This window comes from Chiroxiphia lanceolata, chromosome 11 (assembly GCF_009829145.1).
Source record: "Chiroxiphia lanceolata isolate bChiLan1 chromosome 11, bChiLan1.pri, whole genome shotgun sequence".
Taxonomy (NCBI): domain Eukaryota; kingdom Metazoa; phylum Chordata; class Aves; order Passeriformes; family Pipridae; genus Chiroxiphia; species Chiroxiphia lanceolata.
Window position 1 is genome coordinate 21,562,286 of NC_045647.1, and position 25,152 is coordinate 21,587,437.

The 25,152-nt window shown below is 38.3% G+C and overlaps 1 protein-coding gene across 1 annotated transcript in view; it reads right to left on the minus strand.

The window, feature by feature from the left end:
- SYN2 (synapsin II) overlaps window positions 1-25,152 on the minus strand; it is a 179,590-nt gene that overhangs the window by 31,912 nt on the left and 122,526 nt on the right. Inside the window, exons 6-9 of the mRNA XM_032699341.1 lie at window positions 18,590-18,652; window positions 16,141-16,283; window positions 10,986-11,060; window positions 6,767-6,869 (exon numbers count right to left, since the gene is read on the minus strand). Coding sequence (XP_032555232.1) covers window positions 6,767-6,869; window positions 10,986-11,060; window positions 16,141-16,283; window positions 18,590-18,652 — 384 coding nt within the window. The remainder of the gene's footprint in view (window positions 1-6,766; window positions 6,870-10,985; window positions 11,061-16,140; window positions 16,284-18,589; window positions 18,653-25,152) is intronic.

A 25,152-nucleotide genomic window follows, 5' to 3' on the forward strand; every position in this document is an offset into this window, starting at 1 on the left:
CATATGTTATTCTTCTGGGCTGTTTTTGTTGGACCTGGATGTCTCTGATTGCGGTGAAAATTTTGACTGTAAAGGCAGAGGCTGATACAGATTTTAATTCTCAGTATAGGAAAGTCACTGACCTAAAGAAAAACTAACAGTTTGAGGAGGTTATTTAAGACTAAATGGGACTAAGAAGAGCTGGTGTGATTTCTGAGAAGTGAGGGAGTGACTGGATGTGAAGTAATCCCAGGGCCTTCCCTGAGGTCTCCATAGCAGATGCAGAGATAATTTGTCATTGGAAACGTAACCACACCTGAGGAGTCGGAAGGGGATAGTACAGAAAATCAGTGGTGACTGCTTGGAAACTTTTACAGTCCCTCCTGTAGTGGGTGAATAACAACATCTGCAGGAAAAATAAGAACAGCTGGCAAAGTGCATCAAGCACTTCTAGATGAAGGATCCAGTGCCTACAGACAAATTGATATGGTCTTGATTTAATCTGGAACGAAAACAAACCAAGTCAATAATTTCTACATTCAATCAAAATCTCCGGATGACTCTGAATTTGTATGTTGTGAACTTAGGCAATTGTACTAAAAAAGAGATAAAACTATACAGGAAATGCAGTTAACATAACTGAGAAAAACAGAGACACTTCAAAGAGAGTATGTGAAAGAGATTGTTTCAATCTATAAAATGATAACTGTTTCAACATCACATGAATTTTACCTGTATTCATTCCCCTATTAACAGTGTGGTTCATTACCTACTAAAGAAAACTAAGCTGGTCACCCATAAGAAGTGCTATTGCTGTTAGTTTAAAATTTAAAAAGTTACAAGTATTTTGACAATAGATACAATAAACATAAATATGATGCGTAAAAAAAAATTAGCGAATAATTATTCTTAGGATGGAAACCAAAATATTAATGTTATTGATGCAGCTCAATAATTATTGCTCCATTCAAATGCAAACCAGTGTCCTAGAAAAACATATTTGCCCCCTTCATTAACTATGTCACTAAATACACTTTATTTACTTTTCTATCTAAAAGAAGAGCTGGTGTCATTGTTTGAGGAATGATGTCTGGAAAATTTCAGTGGAGTAAATATGCTACTTCCAAAATATAAATAAGGCCATTGAATAAACGGATTTTTTCTATCACAGGAAGACCACATGTGAGGGAATGTATTAATGAAGTCAGCACTAATGCATGATAAACTTGGAAAAATCTTAATTGGGGTTTTTTCTAGAATCGTACCTTCTTAACCATTTCTTATTAAGTTAAATTAAGTCCTATTAGGAATAATTAAGTTATATTAAGGAAATGAAGCAATGCTCTTGCTTTGGAATATTGTTCACAGAGATGTGGTCTTAATTATAACTGATTTTATACCACCAAAAGTGTAATTTAGACTTCTAAATATTCAATATTTCTAAATGTTCAATATATTCCAGATCATAAATTATGAGAGACTTCTGACTTTATCAGCTTGAATTTAGTTCCCTTCCTAACCTGAATAGAGGATATTCTTTAATGGCTGGAAAGCTGGAAGACAGTTTCGTTTCTGAGCACTTGGCAGGAAGCATTAGAGGCTCGTACTCAATAAAGTTGTGCCAAAGCACAACTTCACATACAATTACGCACAAATACAGTTTCTTAATTTCTTGTGTGGGTTTATTGGTGGCTGAAAGTTTTCTTCGTGAAATCCAAACAGTTTTCATCTTTCTAGGTCACAAACCACTTGGAAGCTAATTTTAATTTAGCTCAGGGTAAAATTAAGCAAGTAGAAATAAGACACCTGCTGCAGCCACTCACTCATTCAATTGTGAGCAAAATTTGGGAGACTGCCTGAGAGGCCACTGTAAAGGATTCTCTTACATTTGTTCTTCTTTACTGTGTTCATCACCAGCATGAGCTTTTGTTTAGTTTCCCAGAGGTCTGGTTTTCCAAGAGTGAAACAGGAAAGATAATATTCAGTGGAGTCAGAAATATAAACAAGGTGAGGATCTGTTCCTTCAAGTATTGAAACTACAGAAGTGTTAATTTAAGAATGGGAAGATTAAAAGTCTTTCCTATATTTAAGAAGTTAAAAGTTGAATGTACCCTAATTTGAAGTCTTATTAGGAATAATAGGGGAGACGGTTAAAAATGTTGTGTTAATAAATGATGTGTTAACAAGAATCTAGTTTCTACAGCTTGTCTCTGGCATGACAATGCTTGGCAGCTGAGTGTTCCCATTGAGGGGAAAAGAAAAGACACTAAATTAACAGATAAAACAGAATAATAACTTGACCCTCCTCCTGATCAACCTAACAGCCCCTCCATTTATCTGAGTAATTCTTTAATTAGTTCATTGGTCTCTCTTGGAGTAGGGCAGGAACAGAGAAGAACCACTGGGTTCTTTTGGAGAAGGTAGTTTCTTTCAAAGGAACCATATTTAGAAGACCATATTCTTTTAAAGGGCAAAGTTACCTCCTAGAGCCTCCCCCCCAAAAAATGCAGGGACTGTGAAGCTTCACAGAAAAAGAGGGGTTGTTTTGTGCTTGAATAATATTATTAATTCAATATTTCATCCTTCCTGTGTTCAGAAAAATTGGTTTGGATTTTTTCCTGTGGATGCATAAGGTATCCCTCAACTGCAGAGCAAGAAAGTACAAATAGACGTCCTTCAGCATCCCCTGGGAATAGCATTTATAGTAGTGTGGAAAGATGAATGGTACAGTAAAAGCATATCCTTTTTATAATGTTTGGGAAACAACAGCACTGTTGGCTTCAGCTTGATCAAGTGACCAGAAATCTGTCGGGTGGCTATAGAAAGATGAAGACACTGATGCAAAACTAGCACTGAGGAACCAAACCAAATCTATAAAATGGACCCAAATCTACCACCCAAAACTATAAAGCTGTACTTACTTTGCAATGTCTTGGTTTTTTATTACATGGAGACCTACTTGCTCAAAGGAACGTGCACCTCCCACGAGGGAGACAGTAATAAAGGTCTGGGTATTTCTTTTTTTCATAACAATATCTGTGTATGCAGAAATTGTGTGTCTAGAACTGCTTCAGTGTCACTAAATATTCTTATTTTTTTTTCCTTTTCTTTTAGTTCTCTAATCCTTCCAGGTTATTCCTGAATGGTCATTACTTTACTTACACAGCAAGCACACTTTGCATAACTGGAATGGCCAGGGGGCTTTAAAAAAACAAGTTATTTAACATTTGTCATAATTTTAATCAAATATATAGAGGAGAGCAACAACTGGAGAAATTAAAACAGAAAAAATATGTTTACCCTTCCTGAAGAAGTGGGGCATGTGACTGGATCTAACATTAAGAACCAACACATTCCTACCTGCAGTGTAAATGTATTGTATTAGGTCATACATAAAAGATCACTTTAAAGTGGTGTTTTTAAGAGATACCACTAGAACGTTAGATTCATGAGAACAAGGTTGTACTGATTCTCTAATATCAGCCACTAGCACAATTTGTTGCCCCACGGTTTTGGGGAATAAACGAAAGCACAATATTAAATCAGGGAATAACAAAACGACCGTCACAAAGCAGTTGAATGGCTGCAACTCTAAAATAATAACATTTTGGTATAGGATAAAAAAGGAAATATGAAATTAACTAATTACCTTCCAGAAACAGTAATGTAAAAAGTAGTTTATGTGTTGTACTTTATAACATTAGTTTAAAATGGATTTTTGTAAGCATATGAGTTGCTACATGTAATACTTACACAGTGTAGGTATTTTAAAACTATTGTCTTCAATTATGCATGTCCTAAAGCTCTTGTTGAACACTTTTGTGTTAAGTAGTTATTCATGCAAAATGCTGTTCACCCAACCTTATTACAGAACTAATTTCTGCCTAAAATGCTGAGTACACGAAGGATATTTCAGCAGAATTCTACTCTAATTCCTGTTCCCTCTGAGGGTGGGTGACACATATTCCTTCCTTTTGGAGGTTACACTGGCCTGATGTTCAAACTGAAAAGCAGGAAGAACATTTCTGCATACATTATTTCATCCATCAGGAAGTTTGTGTGCTCCTTGTCAGATCACACCAGCAATGATACCAAAACACTCAGTTTTGTTGTAGGTTCCATGAATCAGTTCCCATGAAAACATGAGAGCACAGGTTTCAGGATGGAACTGCATTTGGGTGTAAATCCAGGATTTATGGACTGACTGTCCTGTTCAGCTCCTGGTGCTTGATTATACCATGTACCTGCCAGCTTTAATTTTCCAGCATTTATTTTCTCATGTTGAAAGGACACAAAAGGAGAAAATTCTTCCTATACTGGTGCAGCCAGTCTTTTACTCTTCATTGTATCATGGATTCTGGTGCAATGCCCGTTAAAATTACAGTGTAATAACTGTTGATGTGAGTTGGCTCTTTAGTAGCAAAACCATAAGTTGTACAGATGCTCTGTTGGATGTGAACTTTGCAAAACTTTTCTCTATTTCAATGTCTCACACAGATTCTAAATATCCCTGTTGAGGAGCATTGCCATCTTCCAAACAATTGAGCTGATTCTGTACAACAGCAAGAATTATCACGCTTCTATCTGTTCTTTCTTAAAATGCAACATCCACTATGTACACTAATCAAAATGCTCTATAAACCCAGTTCCTGATGTATCTTGCAGTTCTTAGAATTCTGGGTTTTAGGAAGTATGGCTGCCTCTGGCATGGAAAATTAGGGCACTTGTTCAGAAGCAGGAAGGGAGGCAGTCTCTCAGTCCATTATATTATTTGCACTGGCTATTTAATTTTCAAAAAAAACTGCTCCCTCCTCTTCTCCTACCCAGCAGACCTCTCAGTGCAGGTCTAAGCTTGTGTGCCTGGTTTCATGGAGGCTGACGGTGCTTGCTGGCTTGGCTCAGAAATTTAAAATATCGCACAATATCAAAAATGTGGAAACAGTCACATTCAGCGAATGAAAAGTCTGACAGGAACTTGCTAACTGAGGAATTCCACAGAGGTGTCAACTGTTAAAATAAAGGAGACATCCTCCACTTCCACAGGAAGCATTGTTTTGTCTGTGAAATCTCTATTTCTTACAAGAATACCCTTATTAAAAGATATATAAAAAAAGCAGTCCTGCTCCAGTTTTGTAACTTTTTGCTTGCAGTCTTTCAGTTTTTAACTACTACGAGATAACTGAGATCTTATCTGAAAATAATCCATATTTCTTTATTTTATAGTTCAAACACTGAGGTTGAAATTTATTGCATTAAAGCCAGCCAAATCAGCATGAACTCTCTCAAATGTAATGAATTTGGCTACATGGGGGTGTGTGGAAAAGGCTGAGGCCCAACCTCGGAGAGGTTTAGGGGTACAGGAACTGCAGAGCATCCTACAACACTTTAAATGGCCAGGGAGGCTGCCAAAGCCCAGCTGCTGGAGAGGAGTGGAAATCAGCACCTTCCCAGGAGGCAGATGTGTCCAAGACACACCATGGCCACAGCCAAGCTGTGGAGCAGCACACAGGACAATTCCTGGGCTCAGGAATTCCCACTAGAGTGGATCATCAGAGGTCAGAGCACTCTGGCTGCAGAAAGAGGAAAACACCTTTTTTTCACTCTTTCAAATCTCAGCCCTTGGGTCAAACACTACAGATTTACAGGAATTTTGGGGTGAAATGGAGGGGAAAGGCTGGATCCTAGGAGGAAGAACGGAGGCAGTTCAGTGTGGAATCCCAGATTTTATGCTACAGTGGATTTTGATACAATAAGACACACTGAGGCCTGATTTGGCCAGGAAGACTAAGGCAACGATTTCTTGAAATCCTCCTCAGCATCTCAGGAGGCAGTGACTGATTCAGTTTGTTTAACACTGTGAGCTGCTTAGGCCTTTAAAGTGCTGTTATTGATTTGGGAATTATTAGCAACGGCAATAGTGATAAATAGTTCTGTGAAATTAGATGAGAGTGAAATACACAGAGCTGTTTAACTCTGTGACAAAATAAACGTTTTCGCTTCTACAAAGCGTTTCTGTTATAAATGAACACAAAGAACTAGAAAGGGTTAATTCATAAGCACCAGCTTACTCTCATAGTTTAGAAAAAATACTCTTACTTTTGCTTCACCAACTTCTTTTAGATTGGGGAAGATTGTGAAGATCCTTGCCCATCTCCTGAATAAAATTCTAAGAACATGGAAGATGCTGAAGAAATGCTGAATTGTGTGATAGGCAAGTGATAACAGCTTGTTTTATGGCTACATAAAGTGATATTTCTCCATAATAAACTTAAGGTAAATGAAAAATTTAAACTTTTCAAAATTACCAATGGTAGAAACTTCTGATTCATGAGGATTCAGATCTAGAGGGCAATATTTTGGCTACAAAAAAAGTTGTTTCCACTTCATTCCTAATCTCCCTTTCTGTGGAAAAGTATAATTTTGTTGGGGTTCCCTTGGGATAGTGCTATCTATAAACCTTCCAGGAAAAACTGGTAAGCCTGCTCAGGAAAGAAACCATAAGGGTTGGGAAAATGTGACATCCACATTTGGTTTTGTTTTGCAGTTTGTGTACATTTTCTCAAACACTAAAAGACATTACCATCTATATGGTTACATTTTCCAGCAAGTGTTGCCACTAATTTGGACATGTGGTTTTGTATTATGATTTCAACACTGCTCAAAAATACACAGCCTTTCCTGAAACACAAATAAGGCAATGCCTAACTATCAAAAAATGTTCTTTACTTGGTTGTTTACTTGTGTGTAATATACAAAAGCATATATTGAAAAAAGTGGAATTGCTTACCTCAAAAATATAATCTTTTCCATCCTTTCCATGTACAGCTTTAACAGCACAGATGTCCAAACCACCAAATATTTCAGAACAGGTGTCAACCCAAAGCTTGTACCTGTTTCATAAAAATAATTTTTTTCTGTGAGTATCTCATCAGGCTCTTGATTTTCTACAGGCTTACCTAGTAATGTATTCTATATAACATTTGCCCTGTATGAATTTTCCCTGTATTGTCAGTTGTATTTCTCACAGTAGTAGCTTAGAGGTACTGGTCTTATTACTCTGCTTTTCCCAGTAGACTCCAGCAAAGCTGTGGCTCTCTATCCTGACTTAGTGTTATGCTGGATTCTGTCCCAGTTTAGATGGATCCAAATTCTTGTGTTTGCTCTCAGCTGTGAGTAACCTGAAGATAAGCTGTGCTGAAACACAAACACATTTAGCTCTATCCCACCCTGCACTGCCAAAGCCCTCATGCCAGTACCCCCAGCTGGTTGTGGCTGGGCTGCCACAGAAATTCTCCACAGTAGAAGGATTTATCATCTGACCAGTTTCTTTGGCTTCAGAGATGCCAAAGGTTTTGAGAAAGTAGGCTTGTTTTTTTCTGGGAAATTGTCCGGGTTCAAGTGTGATGGTCCTGCTACCTATCATGCTTGGCAGTGTGCTTGGTTATGGTTGGGTTTTACTCTTGTATCAGGAAAGTGAGTGAGTCTCCATCCCAAATTACAGATTCAACTTGTTCCAAAGAGGCAATGATGGCTTTATACCTATGGCACTGAACATGGCAAAAGAGAAATCAAGCCAGAAAACCCTTAAGATGGCACAAGAGAACCAGATGTATGACTTTAAATGTTATATAGCATGCAGACAAGGATAATTCTCTTCATGTAGGGTTACGGGTAACTACAACAAAATTCAATTGGAATTCAAAGAATGCAAAGGAATTCCACAGATCCTAAAAAAGTCTAGTGTTTCATACAGTACCAAATATAAAAACTCCTCTGCTTCTTTTGCAACATCATGGTAAGAAATACGTCCCAAGGGATGGACATTTGACCCATTCTACACGCAGGAATATGATTTATTTTTCTTTCTTTCTCTATGAATAGAGAGATTATCTGACCAACAAGGGGGTGAAGTGTGAATTAGTAGTAAAAGAGTGAGGCAATTTGTGTGATCAAGCCCAGAGCTGCAGGTGACATCAGCACAGAACTGTGCTGGGAACTGCCTGGGGTGACACGAGCTGTGTGTGCTCGTTCAATGGCAAGGACTGACCAAGGGGACACACAACAACACTGGGAACGTTCATTAACTAACAGCAGAGCTGGGTATGGGATCAGTCTGTGATGAAATGACCCTGAAAGGCTATGCAGGCAGATATCACAGTGACACCAACTGAAGGACAGGATTTGCTTAGAAAAGAACCCAACAAAAAGAAGCCATTTATCACAAACTTTCATTGACCAGCCCTGGAGTCTAAACCAGAGCTGTTTCCTCTAACAAACTCTCTCCTGCTCCAGCCCTTGAACCATGACCATAGATTTGCCACCTCAGGATTTTCCATTGCAAAACCCATTGCCGTAATAAACAGCATTTCACTGTAGGATCAAAGGAAACTCATTGCTGGGCCGAGAGTCTCATTCATGTACAAGTATCTTCAGTAACAGCATCCTTTCCAAGTGAACTTATTAGGTCACATTCTTTATATTTTCTTATATGAAATCTGTTCCAGTGGAAAAGTTTTTCTTTCCAGCAGAATACAAAGAAATTGATAAAACTGTTTGAAAAGATCCTGATGGTAATATCTAACAAATGAAAATAATTTTTTTTTCCTGCGGGAAACATGTTTTTTGTCTAATATAAGAGGTTTCTTCGGATGCCTGACAATTTCAACATCAGTAGATGCACTGACTGCACAGTTTGCATGCACTTGTTTATAAATAACTTTTTTTTTTGCTACTAAATACTGTGTATCTTAGAAAGTCATGAGGACAGCAAAACTTGTCTTTAACAGTAAATATCTGGACTTTATATGAAAACAAAAATGAAGACATTTTCCTTAAAATATTGAAACATGAATCAGATTTGTGAAAGTATTTTTAATAGTCTATCTTCTGCCAACACACACAGAGCTGGAAAAATATAGTTATATTTGGAAAGGGAGGTTTTGGATGGAGTAGCCTGTAGTGTTTTAAACCTGAGGTTTTCACAGTAGGTTTGACAAAAAGTCACAGTTCTTATTTTCCCAGAGCCAATAATACAGTGTGCAGCAGCCCTGGATAATAAAGGCAATTAATACAGGATTGCTCCAGGTGTCTGACAGAAAATATCAGGTGTGCCAGGTGAGGTGGGCACTGTTGGCACAGCTCTCTGTTCTTCTGGAACTATCTGGGGAGCAGAGCCCCTCAAACAGGGGGGCAGTGAGAAAGTGTAACACTGAAATGTGCTGCTCCTCCACCTCCTCTCTGCCCCTTGCTGGGCCACAATCTTTCTTTTCTAATTTCTAGACTCAGATTTGTATTCAGCGAACAATGTCAATCAGGCAGTGCTTTCAAAGCACTTCTTCCTCATTCATGGTATGCATTATAAATTAAATGCATCAGATCTGATTGCTCTTGCTGTGTCGTGAAACTGCTTCAACTCTTCAGAAAACTTTATTTTTCCCTCCTCTCCCTTGCTGTGCAGTGTGCACTCAATGGGTAATCACACATACCCCTTCCTCTTATGAGAAAACATCCATCTTTTCTATGCTTTTGCCTTCCTTAGCTTCAAAGTTTTGGTTTGTTGGACTTTGTTTTAATGTGAAAATACCTATTTATTTTATTATATAAATATACTATATATAAATATAAGCTCGCAAAATTCACAAAAATTATAAAAAATTAAATTACATATTTAATAGATTAAATATTATTGAATAAATATATTATTATTAAACAGGAAAATACCTATTTATAATCTCTCTTACATTCAAAAATGGAAGCAGAAGCAAAGCACATGGAGTATTTCCAGCAAGTGCAGGGCCAAGGGGAGCATTTCCCACTCCTACTGATACTGTTCATTTTCCTCAGGGCAGAACTGCAATGCCTGTGTTTTCACAGAAGAACAGCCCATGGACTGTAATTACACACACACCAGAGCACAGTCTTGCTTTTCCTTCTCAGTGAAAACATAACCTCACTTGCTAGAGGAAGGTGGGTGGGAATGAGAAAGAGAAAATGCTGTGGCTCCAGTCCATGCCCAGAGCGGAGCTGAGCGAGGACACACAGTCTAGACAGGGCTTGGACAGCAGGGAGCTGCAATTCCCATCTCACTTGTTTTCACCTTTCCAGGGCAGGCAATGGTTCAGTTCCTGTGTCTCCCTCAGCTTGTAAGAGGGACCAAGTGGTAGGTTCCAGACTTAAAAAAAAATAACAAACAAACCCCCTAAACACCAGAAAAGGATTACTGTTGAACTGTAAGACCTTTCAAATTACACTTTTATTGTACAAAACTTTTTTTTTCAGTTAAAACTAGTAGCAGCCTTTGGAGAAGCTGAACAGCAGAAAATTCGTAGCCATCCAAAAGCTTCTCAGATTTATTTTTTTCAGGGAGAAGAGCTTTAGGTGTTGTGGAGGAACTTGCAGCAAATGGGGACTACAATAAACCAAAGTAGAGAGCTGGAACGATGGCATGAGGGAAATAAACTTCAGTGTATCTCATCAACAGGGGGAAAAGCCTCACAGTGAAGTTTAGTGGAAATTTATAAAAGAAAAAAAATAGCAATTTAGGATTGAAAGTAGAGAAGAGAAATGTGATTTCAATAGGCAAAGTGAAGACTGTATTGCTTGGTTATAATGAAGGAGGCAGAAAGAGAAAAATTTAAAACAATGTGCATAGGGTAAGACTGAAAGGTAAAAGAGACAAAGAAACCAGAAGAAATGAATGACAGGTTGAATATAAAATTTTTGAAAGGAATTCCAGTAGTTTTCAAGGTGCAGATACAGATGTAGGAACTTAAGGGTGTACATAAGCACCTAAGGCTGCTGCATGTGGTGAGTGAACTGTGAGAGGAGCCATATGGAACTCTTGGCATATCTTCTTTCACCTAATTGGAAGATTTTCTTTCCCAAAACAAACATAAGACATGCACTTACTCAGAATTGCTTATCAGCACTGGGATTTTCTAAAAATCAATTCACAATAAAATTCCATTAATTTTTTTTAATTACCTTTTACATGAGACTCAACTTACTTATCTGACATAGCAATTTGTTCCAACATTGCAGAGCCTGTGTTTGTCTTCCAGTTTCCAGATATGGAAGTTCTCCTGAAAGGGGGAAAACATTACAAAGAGAGCCAGTGGTTTCATCACTGTCCATTAAATTACTCTGCTTTTCACATGAACACAGTAGCAGTATTTACACCTTTTTCATACCTGGCATGTTGTAACAGAACATCTAAACCACGAGGAATTCTAAGAGACATTGGCATTGTCAGGAATACTTGGTTGGAGGCATGTTACAAAGTATGACAGTGCTGTAAAATTTCTGCTCCCCGTTTATTCATATAAGACTTTTTAAAAAAAACCCAACCTACTCTGATTGACAGCGTTAGCAAAGAGCTGGGATGATTGTAAAGGGACTGATGGCCTGGAACATACTGTTACTGCAAATGGAAATGTCCAGAAGCTTCAGCTTGTCGTTTCAAACCCATTACACTGCAGAGTTAGGTCCCAATACTTAAAAAGCAAGATATCTATAGGGTTTCTAACATCTCTGAAGCGATTTCAGAGCTGTTTTGGAGCTGGATTTTGGGTTCTCCTCCACTTTTCACTCTTTGCTATCTACTAATATAATCTAAATCGTCTATGCCAGGACCTGAGTACACCACCTCCTGTTTAATCTCTAAGAAAAAAAATCCATGTAAAGTTTTTTTTCTCCTCAGACCTTGGGATTGCTACCAGGGCTGAGAAGATTACTGCTTTCTGAAACCTAAATGCTGTATGGGAAAAGGCTAAGGATACAAGTTATGAAGTGTTTCCAGTCAGTAAAATCGTAGGAACATCTGTAATGTATTAAAAATATATTAGGCAGCAGCTATAGTTTTCTCTCCATTTTTCCATTAACATAATTATGAGGGTCAGTAGCAATTGTGGGGGAATATTGACTTTTCTTTGGGATTCTCATAAAGTTAGCTGAATTTTAAAGCACATGATGTCATGTTCTTTGTTGATGTGGGAGAAACTAGTGAGAAGGGAACGTGCATGTAATAAGCCCAGTAATAAGACTGTGTTGTGATTTCTGCTTCAATTTTTTAAGTGATATTTTTATATCTTTGCAAATTAATAATTTTAGGTTCATTACTACTCTACACACACATTCTGGATCAGAGAGATAACACTCCTCACAAATCACAATCCAACTCTATCGCAGAGTTCTCACAGGCAGGGACTGTGCATGGACTATTTTAGGTGGCTTTTAGGAAGCAAGATGTGACCAAATCAGGAAAAAAACATCCTGAGGACTTTTAGCAAGTATTTAGTTCAAGATCCTCAGCTGCAGTGATGTAACCTCAGCCCTAGAGGCTGACTACAGAAGCAAAGAAGGTTTGCTTTTAGCCCTGCTTTCACTGCCCAACGCCAAAGGCTCCCTGTTGAACCTGAAGAAATCTCACAACTGATGCTTGGTGGGCTCTAAGGATGCTGTAGGGACCAGCTGAGGAAGGACAGACCTAACTGGAGGAATCTCAGCAACTTGTGGGCTTGACACAGAAGCCCTTCAGGACCAGAGGGGTTCCATCAGACCATGGTTAACTGCTACAGAACTATGTAACCAGACCATCTGGCACTCTAAACCCTAGCTATGATTTCCGTAATTAACATATGAATTCCTCTACTGACACAGGAAGGTTTCCCACCCTTCTTCACTTTTGATAATTGCTAAGAGTCTTTCACATCACTGAAAAATAAATAAAACAACTCCTACACTTTTGAGTGCTTTACACTTAGGCTTAGCATGCTTACACTGCATTCGGTCTTTGCAAGAAGGAAGAACTGTTTTAAAATTGCTAAACAATTCATAGTAACTTGAGTTTCTCCTTTTCCAACATCTTCCTGCTTTATTTAGTAGCATTTACAGTACCCAATCCAAATTGCTGGGACAGGGACTGGTCATCAGAAAAATATGTAGAAATGTCTGCCTATTACCCTTGTGTAGGTAGCCTGCTCTGTGGTTTGATCCTCTAGCACTGTTTCTTTGGTTGATGTGCTTTACTTTTGGTTTATTGACCTTTTGATCAAAGCACTTTAAGCTCCAGGTTCAGAGCACTGCTTTTGGAGGGGGGATTTAGATACAGGGCTTTTGTATTTCTGGTTTTGTACATCGTGTGTGACCCTTTTAAACTCTATTTCCTTGAAGTCAGCTGAATTCTGTCCGGGTACCCAGGGCAGTTAAGTATGTATCACAAAGGGTCCAAGGAGCTGTGGTATTTACAGGGATCCAATGCTGCATTTTGCCCATAATCTCCACTGACAGACAACAAGCACCAGTGTTTGGTGAGTCATGGATCCACTTAAACCACAATTTCCCACAGAATTATAAAACTGAAGCTCTTAATAACTCTCTTTAAAGTACAAAAACAAATGTTCAGCTGGTATTTTTTTGCGGTGACTCTCTAAGTGCTCTGTTCCTGTGTCACAGAACAAAATGAAAACCAGCTGTAAAACAATATTCTACTGACATCATGGATATGTATGCACATGAATAATTTTTCAGACATTTGGTAAATCTTCTCCTTTCCATGATGTTTTGTAACAATGGATCAGTATTTCATTTTTGTGTGTGAATAAACTGTATGAAAGAATCTAGAGAAAAAATGATCACTAGGCTTTTAGCATTTGGATGAACCCATAGTTTCTGAGTAGAAACTTAAAAATAAAGAAAAGGTAGGAGGAACAGGCTGCCATTTCAACTTATTTTTGCTGTCCCTTAGGTCAACTGCTTCACCTGTGAAAAAGAAAAATTTATATTTCAAAATGATAAATTTACCATGGCTGACTCTTCCAAAATTATTCTAGACACTGAACAGCATTTAAATTTCAAGTCGAAGGAAAAAAAAGAGTGGCTCTCTCCTACAAAATGTTGTGGTCCAATTTCTACCATAAGGGATGAGCAAACATTACTAATATTGCATCTGGTATGTGGTGTTGTATCAGAGCCAGTAAGAGCTGGGCCTTATTCCTAAGAATCTGACCTTGGGAGCTGTAAGAGTGGGAAAAATCAGCTTAATTTATTATAAAAAAGAGAGGAGGGGAGAGATGGGCAGCACAACACAAGGAATCTACCTGTCAAAGCACCAATAAGAGAGAAAATACCATCCAGCCTTGCAGAGGCAGAAATAGTTTCATGAAAAGGTCTGTGATGGAGACGGAAGGTTGGCTGGCACTGGGAGCAGGGTGAGGGCAAGGCTGGTGAATGAGAATCCAAGGGGTAGGAGAGAGCCTAGAGCAACAAAACAGGTTAGGAACAAGAGGTAAGGACTAAAGAGACAGGAAGGTCTGGGCAAGCAGTGGGACTGGATCAAGATATGGCCTGCACAGGTAAGAGAGGTGACCTTGGGGTGTAGGAGCACCGTGCTATTAGGAAAAGTAGGATGGGTGTCCTCAGAGAGGGGGTAAAGCCAGAAAAAGTCAACAGTTGGAGTACCAACGTTAAGACAAACAAGCAGAATTAGAATTAACTTTCCTGGAGCAGCTGGGGATTAAATGCTGTATAATTCAGAAGCATTTTTTAAGATTCTTGTTGCCTTTAGGGAGAGGTGGGGAATGCCCAACACACCGGAATTCTGTAGGGAGCATGTCACAGTTCTGTGTCACTGAAAATCACCAGCAAGGGATTTCAGAAACCTTTCAATCCTCACGAGCTTTTGGAGTGTTCTGCCTTGGTCACTGTCCCCAACTCAGATTTCCAACACATCGTTTCTGCAAAATTTAGATAACTCTGGGTTCAAAACAAATCAGAAAGAGTGAGTGTCCACACTGCTGGGTGGGTCTGACCTATGGGAACAGTATTTCCACCCAGGTCTGTGCTGTGCTTTCTTGAGGCCCCTCAGATGTATCGTGAGTGGCAGATGAACTACTGAGCTGTTCTGGAAAGGCCCAACCTTTGGTGTTCTCTCTCCAGTGCCTGGTCAGTCACAGATCAGGAGAGACCAGCAGTTACTCAGTTTGGATCCTCTGATAGTCGTGTCTTAGCAGAGAAGTCAAGAGTGTGTGACCTTCTGATAGGAACCTAAGGAGACATATTTTTACACATTGGGCAAAAGGTTCTGCTTTCTCATAGAACTTGTTGGCTGTTCCTAAGTTACTTTAAATTATAAAACATTGAAATTATAAAAGATTTTACGCATTTGCATTAACCAAGCTCCAACTTTTCCTGCTCTTGGTATTTATGCTTTGCTTGGAGTTCAAATGTTTCTACTCATAAAGAACCTGACTGATAAAGAACCTTACAGATGTTGACATACAAGAAATCTCTGATCCCTCCAATGTTCACCAGTTCCTCCAGAAATATCTCTGTGTGTGTACATGGGTGTGCATATGTAAACGTGCATGTGTATTTTTATCTGTATTCTGATATATTTTTCCTGCCTCAGAATCATAAGCATGAGGGAACTAAGCCATGAGATTATCTAACTTGTCTTAAAACCAGGAAGAAAATCAGTGTACATCAGATTACATCGCTTGATAATTAAAAATTGATAAGTAAAAATATGTATAAACACAGTTACCATAGCTCAACTGCAACATGACAACCTGTTTTGCTGCTCCAGCTTAATGTTGTCTGTGAATATGCAACATCCTCTCATACAGTCATGACCTTTAAACAAACACCTGGATCCCAAAATTAGAAGAGATTTTCCTCCCTCTATGTGAAGGTCACTGCAAGATTGGAATTGTTTTTACATGTGTTATGTCAAAAAGAAAGGGCTTTGTTCCATAAAAGTGTGACAATTCAGATTTGTGTGAATGAATGACATCCAGCTACCCTTAGAGGAAGAAGAAAATTTGATCCTAAGTTGAAAAGACACAAAGGAATCTTTTTTAACAAGTTCCCTACAAAAACAAATCCCCTTCCAACTGTTTCTTTCTTTAAAAGAAAATAATAAGCACAGGTTAGCAGAAAAACGACTCTGGTAGGCTCACATGCTGTCTTATTCTCCTCCTCCCAATCACAATCAACTTAAAAAATAGTCTTGATAGATCTAAAAAGTCTGAAACACTCTTTCCAGAGAGTATGACAATGGAGGCATGGAGTCACCACATCAGCTCAGAGATTCATCCAACATCATCTCATTGGTGCGTATCAATTTTGAAACAAAGCAGGAAAGAATATAAGGTTTTGGCTCACATGTAGGCTTTGTAGTTACTGCCTATCTTTTGGATCCTGATGTCATATTTGGAGTCTATGAAGGGCTCAGTGGTGGCGTAGGTCTGAGTAAGTGCTACCACGCTGGCTATGTCCTGAAAATCGTAGTGGTTGTCTACCTTGATCTGCAGTCACCATGTCACAAGACAACAGCATATACAAAAGAAAAAAGAGTAATTAGGAATAAAATGTAAAATTTCAGTTGTAAATGGCATTCATGAGAAGTATGTTTTCTGATAGCATGAGTTTATTAAAAAAAGTATAGGATATTTTATCTGATTTCTAGATTCTATAACATTTTTGCATTAAAGTTTCTGTTTTTCTAAGCAAAATATTACCTGTTCATCTATGGAAAGAAAATTGCAGATAGTGGAATTTCATTTTGCCTTAATTTTTTTTTAAGTGGTGGTTGTCAAATATATATCTGCAAGCGTTAGCATTTTTTAAGGTGTGATATGCAACCCTAATTTATGTAGAGTTCTTGCTCCTTCTGTAAATTGCTCAAGTAACTAAATGTATCTGAAGCCCACCATGAAGCTCCTCCCATGAAGGAGGAGCTGAAGGGTCAGGATATCCTGATGAGTGCACATTCACAGGAAGCACAGAGGGTCGGCTCAAATCAGCAGGATCATTATTCTCATTTTTCTCACTTCTCTGCAAGGATTTGGGCTTTGTAGGAGTCCTAGTTGTGGAACACTGTGCTAAGGTGGTTCTAAATGGTACTTAAGCCATCAACTTCAACATCTTGAAATAAGGAGGAGGTGGAAAAGTGGGGAATATTGATCTAGAGGGAAAGGGAGGAGACTTTAGTGAACAGAGAGACATCACTTTTGTCCAAGGGAGGGCAAATCTCTGTGGGTGACTCAAAGCTGGCTGAAACAGGGAGTAAAAGCGACTCAGAAGAGAAACCTTGGGGCTGGTAGAAAATGGGAGAGGGAAAGTGGATCTCCACCATACTGCTCCAAAGGACATGTCAGAATGGTGAGGAAAGGAGGCAGGGATTAGTATTTCTCATGGCATCTAATATTAGGAGAGTTTGTAACTCTTTGCAAGTCCAGTGTCTCCTTTGCTTTTACTGTCACCTGGTACTTAAAGGGACCCTGAGGGCCCTCAGGGAGGTGGGACTTGCATGTCAAACAGCATTTAAAAGTCCAAAGTCTAACTATTCACTCCCAGCTCTCAGATAGAGAAAGATACAGAGTAATTTGCCATTTGAGAGCCACAAAACTAGACACAAAGCCTGCTTTCAACTTTATTTTCTGAAAATTTACTGGCCTGTACAAGTGTAATTGGGACCACTGGAAACACTCCTGCTGGCAAAGCCCTCAGGGAGGCCTGGGGTATGAGGAGAACCTTCCTTTCCACTCTGACTAAGCAAAAGGCTGGTATTTAATCTCTAAGGGTTTAAAAAAAAAACCCTAGATTTATTTCTAGACATATGACATGCTGAACATTTCTGTCCATTATTTTTCTTTTTCTATAAACAAGAGGTGAATATTGAAATAAGGCATAAACATTCTAACACTTCACATATGCAATCCACAGAAACTGCAGTTTAATTAGTGGTCAATTCTGCTCTCAATTAAATTGGCTGCTGGATTTCCACTGACTTACTAACTATGAAATAAAGCAAAACAGTGATAGACGAAAGAAGATAACATACAGTATAACTTGTAATAAAATCAGTTTTCTATTTCTATTACTAGTGGCAAACATTATGTTCATGGAGCTTTTCAAGATTCAAGATGATAAATGTAACTATTCTCTGATGATTTGTTTTAAAATCTAAAACACTTAAAGCATTGAAATGTTTTCAGTGAGTGAAGTTACTCTGTAATGACTAGAAATTGGCACTGATAGCCGTGAAATCAGGATTGGAATCATATCCCATCGACCTAGCACTGTGAGATAAGTGATACCAAAACAACTGTACTCACCACTGAAATGCAATTACTTTGGAGAAAGAAAGTAGCAGTTATATAGTGGTATGAAACAATCACAGAGGATACATTAATAAAAGTTCAGTATCAAGCTGAAACTAATAAAGAACCAAGGCAAAACCTTCCCATATTCCCAGGTTCAAAAAGCTGGATTGTGCAACAGATCTTGACTCTCAAAGAGTTTCAGTGCAATCAACCAAATTAATAAACTAGGTTTTGCTTCGAGAAAGCATCTCAGCATATTTCAAAGTGTCCTGGGCAGGGCAATGCATAAACTGCAAAGGCCTCCATGTGAAAAAATATTGTGCATGTTTCTATTTTCCTGAAGAGAGATGCTTTCTTGAACAACAGACAAGCAGAGATTTGCAAGAGTAGGGATCTGAGGCAGAATCTGGACAGTTGAAGAGTAAAATATCCAGGAAAGGAATGAACATGCACAGTACTGTAGACAAACACCCAGGCTCCTGACATGCAATAAGTAGCATCTGCACCTTTCCCATGCCTGAATGAGCATGTCCAATCTTCACAACAACAGGAAAGGTTGGCATTGTTAGCTGAGGGGGGAAACAAAACAGACAGGTTAGAGATAGCAACCAGCACTTAAAGGATTAAGCAACATCATTTAGGGAAATTATTTTAAGTATAACAACAATGAGGCCAAAGCTGCTCTTGCCATGTAGTTACTTGAACTGTTAATCATCTGCGTAATCCTGTGCTTTGATGACTTACTGTGTGTGTTTTCTGAGGTCTGTGTTATTCCCAAGACAGTCAAGTGGTGTATTTCTCTTTTCTACATGTCTGTCCTTTGACTTCACTTTTTAACTGAATTTCTACTGTTTCCTATTTTATGTTTTCCTGCTTGTGTTTTTTGACCCATAAACTCACACTCCTCAAGGTTATAATCATTAACAAGGTCAAATTAGCCACCTTTTCACCCTGATTTCCATTATTTAGCATGGCTATAGATACATTTTGTGACCATTTATGAAAGCAGTGATGTTTAATTCACCACGAAGCTTGCTTTAAAGGCAGATCCTGACACAGAACATCCAAGTTTTCTAGGAAAGCTCCAGCATAGAATGCAAGGAATAATTCAGCTATTGGGTAGGAAATCAAATATAAAAAAGCATATGAAAACACTTTATTCAATGTAATGGCAGTGGTTCTGTCTCTCAGAGAGGTCTGTGAATGGCCAGTTTTACTTCCATCATTCATTTGAAGTTTTATATCTCCCAGTCGTGGGCACAGCTAGCACTTCTTTTTCTTCCACCTAAAATGCACATATATTGAACATCTCTCAATCAAGCACAAACACCCAGACTTAGTAGAAGAGGATTGTAACTAGAAATAAAAAACTGAATACCTGCAACATGTAATAAAACTGGGAAGCAGTAGGACAGTGTTATGGGCTCCAAAACCTTCATTTAGAACCACATTTCAACGCAGTAAATACAATCAAAGGTAAAGCTAACGCTTTAGAAAATGAACTAAGAATTACAAGAGGTTTTATGAGATGTCAGTTTTCCAAATACTTAAAAAGGATTGGCAAGAGATTAAATGGAGTTCACATTTATCTCACTGTGCACAACGCTGCACGCAAAGACACAGAATTTATATGGAAAATATCATGGGACAGTAAATGACACTGAAATCAAGAATAGGAAGGTCATTTGGTGTTTGGTAATGCCCGAACCTATTTGCAGGTTACAAAGCTGGTTACAATACACACATACTTTTCCTATATTTTAAACATTTATTTTCAATATGATTTAAAGATGTCTGCTTTAAAAATACTGGAACTGCACGAGAACAAGTGGGCATTCACTGAAAGGATCATATTCCACACTATGTACCCTCACATTCCCAGTACAAGACAAGAATCTCTTTCTTTTCTTATATGTTTTTTAATGAACTTTCTCTGATCTTTCTAAAATGCATACTGATGCAATATTATATATAAATATATATATAAAGGACATCTAATCAAATCAAACCAAGTTCTTTGTTTTTTGACAGAATCTCAGTTTCTGCTCTGCCTCATCAAAAGAAACAGAAGGAATCTTTGGATCTACCCTTTTAACACACCAGAGTTTTCAAAGCCTGATGAAACTACAGGGTCCCACAGTTGGCAGCTACACAACACAGGCTGGGGAGGTTTCTCACTGATTTCTGCATCAAACCCAAAACTAGGGCTAGTGTGTCTTTGGAGGAAAGAACCAGATTTGATTTAAAGATGTGCAGTTTTCCTGGTTAATTTATTCCATAAGTTAAGATCTCATATATGTATCTTCTGCCAGGGCAAGCTTGAGCTTTGAAATCCAGGACCACAGGCAAGCAGAGCATTCCCAAACCATCTCTTAGTTGTTTATATTACACGTGTAACTGCAGCTGCCACATTTCTGTGCCTTTGTAAAGGGAACTTGTCTTTTCTTGGAGAAAGTCTGGATACTTTGGTTAACATTGCAGGAATTGATAACTGAAAACTCTGAACACCCTTTATTTAACTCTTGTTTATGCACCACTTAAAGCCTTGGTCTTTAAATTCAAAATACATTCAATTGCTTTTTAAAGTTCTGTTTCCATATAACCAGTTTAAGTTAAGGTACATAAGCATGAAAACAATAGGTTAGTTTCAGAATAGCCATAAGCATTTGCAAAAGCATTATACAGTAAAGGTCACCTATACAGCAATTTAAGAAGAAAGTCCTTGCTAAACTGTAGGAACACAAAGTCCTGCATGGTCAACAGCTAGCCACTTGTGGATTGCTTTCAGATTTTAAAGCTAGGCAGGTTTTTTTAGTTTTTGGGGGTAAGAGTGGGAACAAATCATTGCCTGACTCAAGAGTCATAAGGACAGGACCACATTTCTATGACTGAACTACAAACCACTGAACTGGGGTTTGTAATGGAAATGCTCTAACTATAGAAATACAAATGGCACTCCTGTAATTAAGAGGACCACATATCTTCCTATGATCCCAAAACTGTGGAACCCTCTGTGGGCCACAGGAACAAACACCAATTCATTTTTTTTTTTTTTTAAAGGAAAAGTATTTGTGCTTTCTACCTCACAAAATGCACTAACATCATTTCCCTCTGGAACCTGATCCCAAGATTCCATGTGGGACACCACATCCCAGCACAGCCTGAGGGAAGAGGTGGCAGCTGGGAAAAAGAGCTGAATGATGTGTTTCAAACTTCAAATAGAAAAAAGACAGCTAGCACAGAAGGCAGACAAAATTAAGTTATCCCAGCACTTCTCTTGTTTTTATCAATCCCTGTGACAGGCCCATGAACCCAGGGCTGATGAAGTTGTAGTTATTTCTATCTATCTGTCTGTCTATCTGTCTATCTATCTATCTACCTATTATATATAATAAAAGTGTGATAGTGATGGTGAAAACTTACTGGTTCCATGATTTTCCCCTTTAATTTATAGTATAATTACTTGATAAGGAGGCACCTTGAAAGAAGATCTATCAATGGATCCACTTTCAACAGAGTGGATACTAACAGGACTCACTGTGTGTTTGCTTTGCAATGTATTACTGAGGGGCAAAGGCCATTTTACAAAAAAATTCTACAGTGGCAATTAAAAACTGAGGGAAAAAAAACCCAAAGACCAACAAGAAATCCGGTAAGTTCATAAATATGAGAGATGGAAATGTCTACACTGCATGAAACATTGCACATACATATAATATACACGAAATATGGCAGAATTAAAAAAATAGGATAAACAGCACTTCTAACTTAAATAGCAATGTAATAAACCATCATTATTAATTAGACATAAAACAGAATACTTGGAAAATATGGAATAAAATTTTCTGTAGATAGATATGAATATGATACGATCGATAATAAATGTCGATAGCAACTGGAGAAATTGTTATGTAGGAACACATATGTAGGCAGTTGAGGTATATACTGATATTTGCTAATACATCATTAATCAAAATAACACCACTGAGTATTCAAATGTTTTATCAGCTCAAAAATTGCAAAGATGGGTTCAGTCAACACACTTCCATTTATCTGGTTTCAACTTCTCGTATTGTTATTTTATGTAAATGTGATGTCTCATTTCAACAGAACACTGACTTAGGATTCTATGATTAGAACTAAGTACTACTATTTGAAGACATATTGCCAAGGAGAGCAAACAGCAGATAAAAGGCAGTAATGAAAAATGTTTTGAAGAGGAATCCTTTTAAAATCGGGATAACAGAAGTCAATTCTTCAGTTTTAACCTCACAAATATTTAGCACGGAAGTGGCTTTAGTGAACTGACGTGTTTCAATGGTTTTTGTCTTATACTAATAGCATGAATAAAAATTCATAGTTAATGACTGGACAAATCTAATGGTTGTTACACCTTCCAACTGGGGGTTTGCTCACAGGTGACATGAGTTGCAACGAGTGTAGCAGCAATGTTTTAACACCACTTGGCAGGCCAGGCACTTCCCTAAGTGTTAGAAGTCTAATGCTCCATGGTTAACTGCACTGTGGAAGGGTTTAAGGACACAGGAGAATTAGGAATTAAATATTGGAAGTGGTTAAATCTGTAATGGAAATACAACAGAATATATGGGGTTAAAAAGTGATAATAATATATGTAATATCCTGTCTGAAAAATCACCATGTTTTTAATAACATCTATCTTTTTTCTCTCCAAATGACTATCTATTAGTGTTTTTCATTCAGGAGCTCATTTGCTTGCAGCTTAATTCTTTACTATCACTTTATTTTACATAACTACCATTTATTTTATCATTTTCAAGGCAGTCCAGTTGAAAATCAATCTTTTCATGGCATTGCATGAATGTCCCCAAAATGGATCCTGTGGTGGGCCTGACAGATTTTTTCAGATGAACACCTTTGAGGTTAATTGTTGTAGTTGTTGCAGGAGCAATTTTTCTAAAATTAATGGATTTGGGGTTTTGGCTGTGTCCTTGCAATGGGAATACAGCAGCTGGGAACTGACACCAAGAGGAGCTGCACCGGCAGAGCTTCTAAACACCCTGAGATCTGGACTCCACAATCTCCATGGGGAAGCTGGAGGCCCATGTCCAAGACTCATCCTTTCAAACCACCTCCGGCAGCAACTGCAATATTCTTTAATTCTTTTAAATTGCTGAAAACAACCCAGACAGCAACCCCTCAACAGGCCTCACAGTTGTGGGTTCACCATTCATTTCTCACTGGATCTACTCGTATTAATTTGATAAGAGCAAAGACAGTACTGGAACTCAGGATATTCATCATTTCTCCAATTTTCCATTTGCTCTTTTTTGTTTCCCATACAGGGAATCTACAAAGTAATTACAGCTGCAATTAAGCTATTTAGATTTACAGACAAGGAACTACCTGAAACAGGAGTTCTACTGATGAAATTACAGGGAGGATTTGACCCAGTATTCTGAAGCTGCTGGATAAATCTGAATTAAGGCAAGTGTGAATTCCCAGCCAAGTGTTCTGACACAGGTCACAGAAGCACATTTCTCACGTCATTAAGTCTCTCGGATTCAGGTCATGACAACTGTGGGGTTACCTAGCCTGGGACCACAAAGCTTTTTGAAACTGCTGGGGCTGGGAGCAGTAAGGGATCAAATCATCCTAATTAAGGCTCAAAACGCTCTGGATTTTTACTCCTCTGTAGATGTTATTACATCAAACATTCCTTTTCTATGTCGCAAGGAAAGTTTTCAAACTGGATTCAAACACAAATTAGATTCAAAGATTCATTAGTTACTGGTCAGAACCTATTTTAAATGCCTGAAATCCGCAAAATAACATTGCACTACTTTTCTGAAAAGTCAGGATATTTTTAATATGTTGCACATGGGTTTTTTTGTAGGAGATTTGCATATGGCCTATCTTCTGTTCTGTTCCCATTAATAAGTACACAGAATGAACAGGACATACAGCAAATTCAGTCAGGTTCAGAAAAGACTGCAATTACTGGTCTTTGCTTTTGCCAGAATGTAAGACAAATGTGCCAAATTAAAACAGTTAAACAAAGACACTGATCACATTATATAGGTGCTTAAAAGAGCAAGCAAGTATGTTGAGAACTGCTGTTGTCACATCAGATAACCAGTGAAATCATGGGTCCCAGAGGACTGCATGAACACAAAAAGGCTTGAAAGCTCCTGACCCCTGCTCTGGAGATGCACAGTAGTAAATTGGCAAACTGGCTGCATTCAGAACAGGATTGCAGGATCAAAACTAAGCACACCCTGCCAGCCAAAAATTAGGAAAAAATAGTTAAAGATAAAACATAGAGTTTCCCTTCTCCTCATCTGTCGCAAGCTGGCAGAGGATTCTTTTTCTCGTTGAGAAAAGGAATCCGTACCCTTCTGGAAGACTTAATTTGTTATCTAAGCGTAGAGTGTTTGTCAAAGAATTCATTAACATTATTCAAACCACCATTTCTGTCCACTGGCCTAGAGCATATGACAGGCCAGCAGCTATGCAGCCTAGTGGTATTGAGATCCCCAGTTTGGAACTGCCAGGTAGAAAAAAACCCAACAAACCAACAAACAAGGCAAACCAACGAGCAAAACAAAAACTGCTCTGTGAGAAGGAAAGTATTGAAAGAGATGCTACAATTCTGACACCTGAGCAGTTAAATTAAGAGAATTGTAAAGCTTATGAATTAATGTTATGCCCAGGAAGAAGTGCCCTGTTTTCACATTCTACTGCTACCACTATTTTCAGCGATCTTTAATGAAAAATCAGAAGTAAAATGAGTACTGTGCTACAGTACCTCTTGCTAAGAAATGCCTAATCCTTCTCTCCTTCCTGAATCCATTTCCTTTCAACTGAAATTTGGGTCCTGTGCATGCAGTTCCAGTGTAGCAGCAGCAGCAGCAACAGAGAAAAAACTGTTCCTTGAACACATCAACAAGAGTCATGTCCTTCCAGTGAACCTGACAAAATAAACCTCACTGGTGTTTTATGGAGAAACTCCCTCTGTAAGTTGAGGCAGCTGCTGCAGTTCTGCTTTGGTGAATGTGGGTTGACTCTGCAGGATTTGTGCAGCGACCAG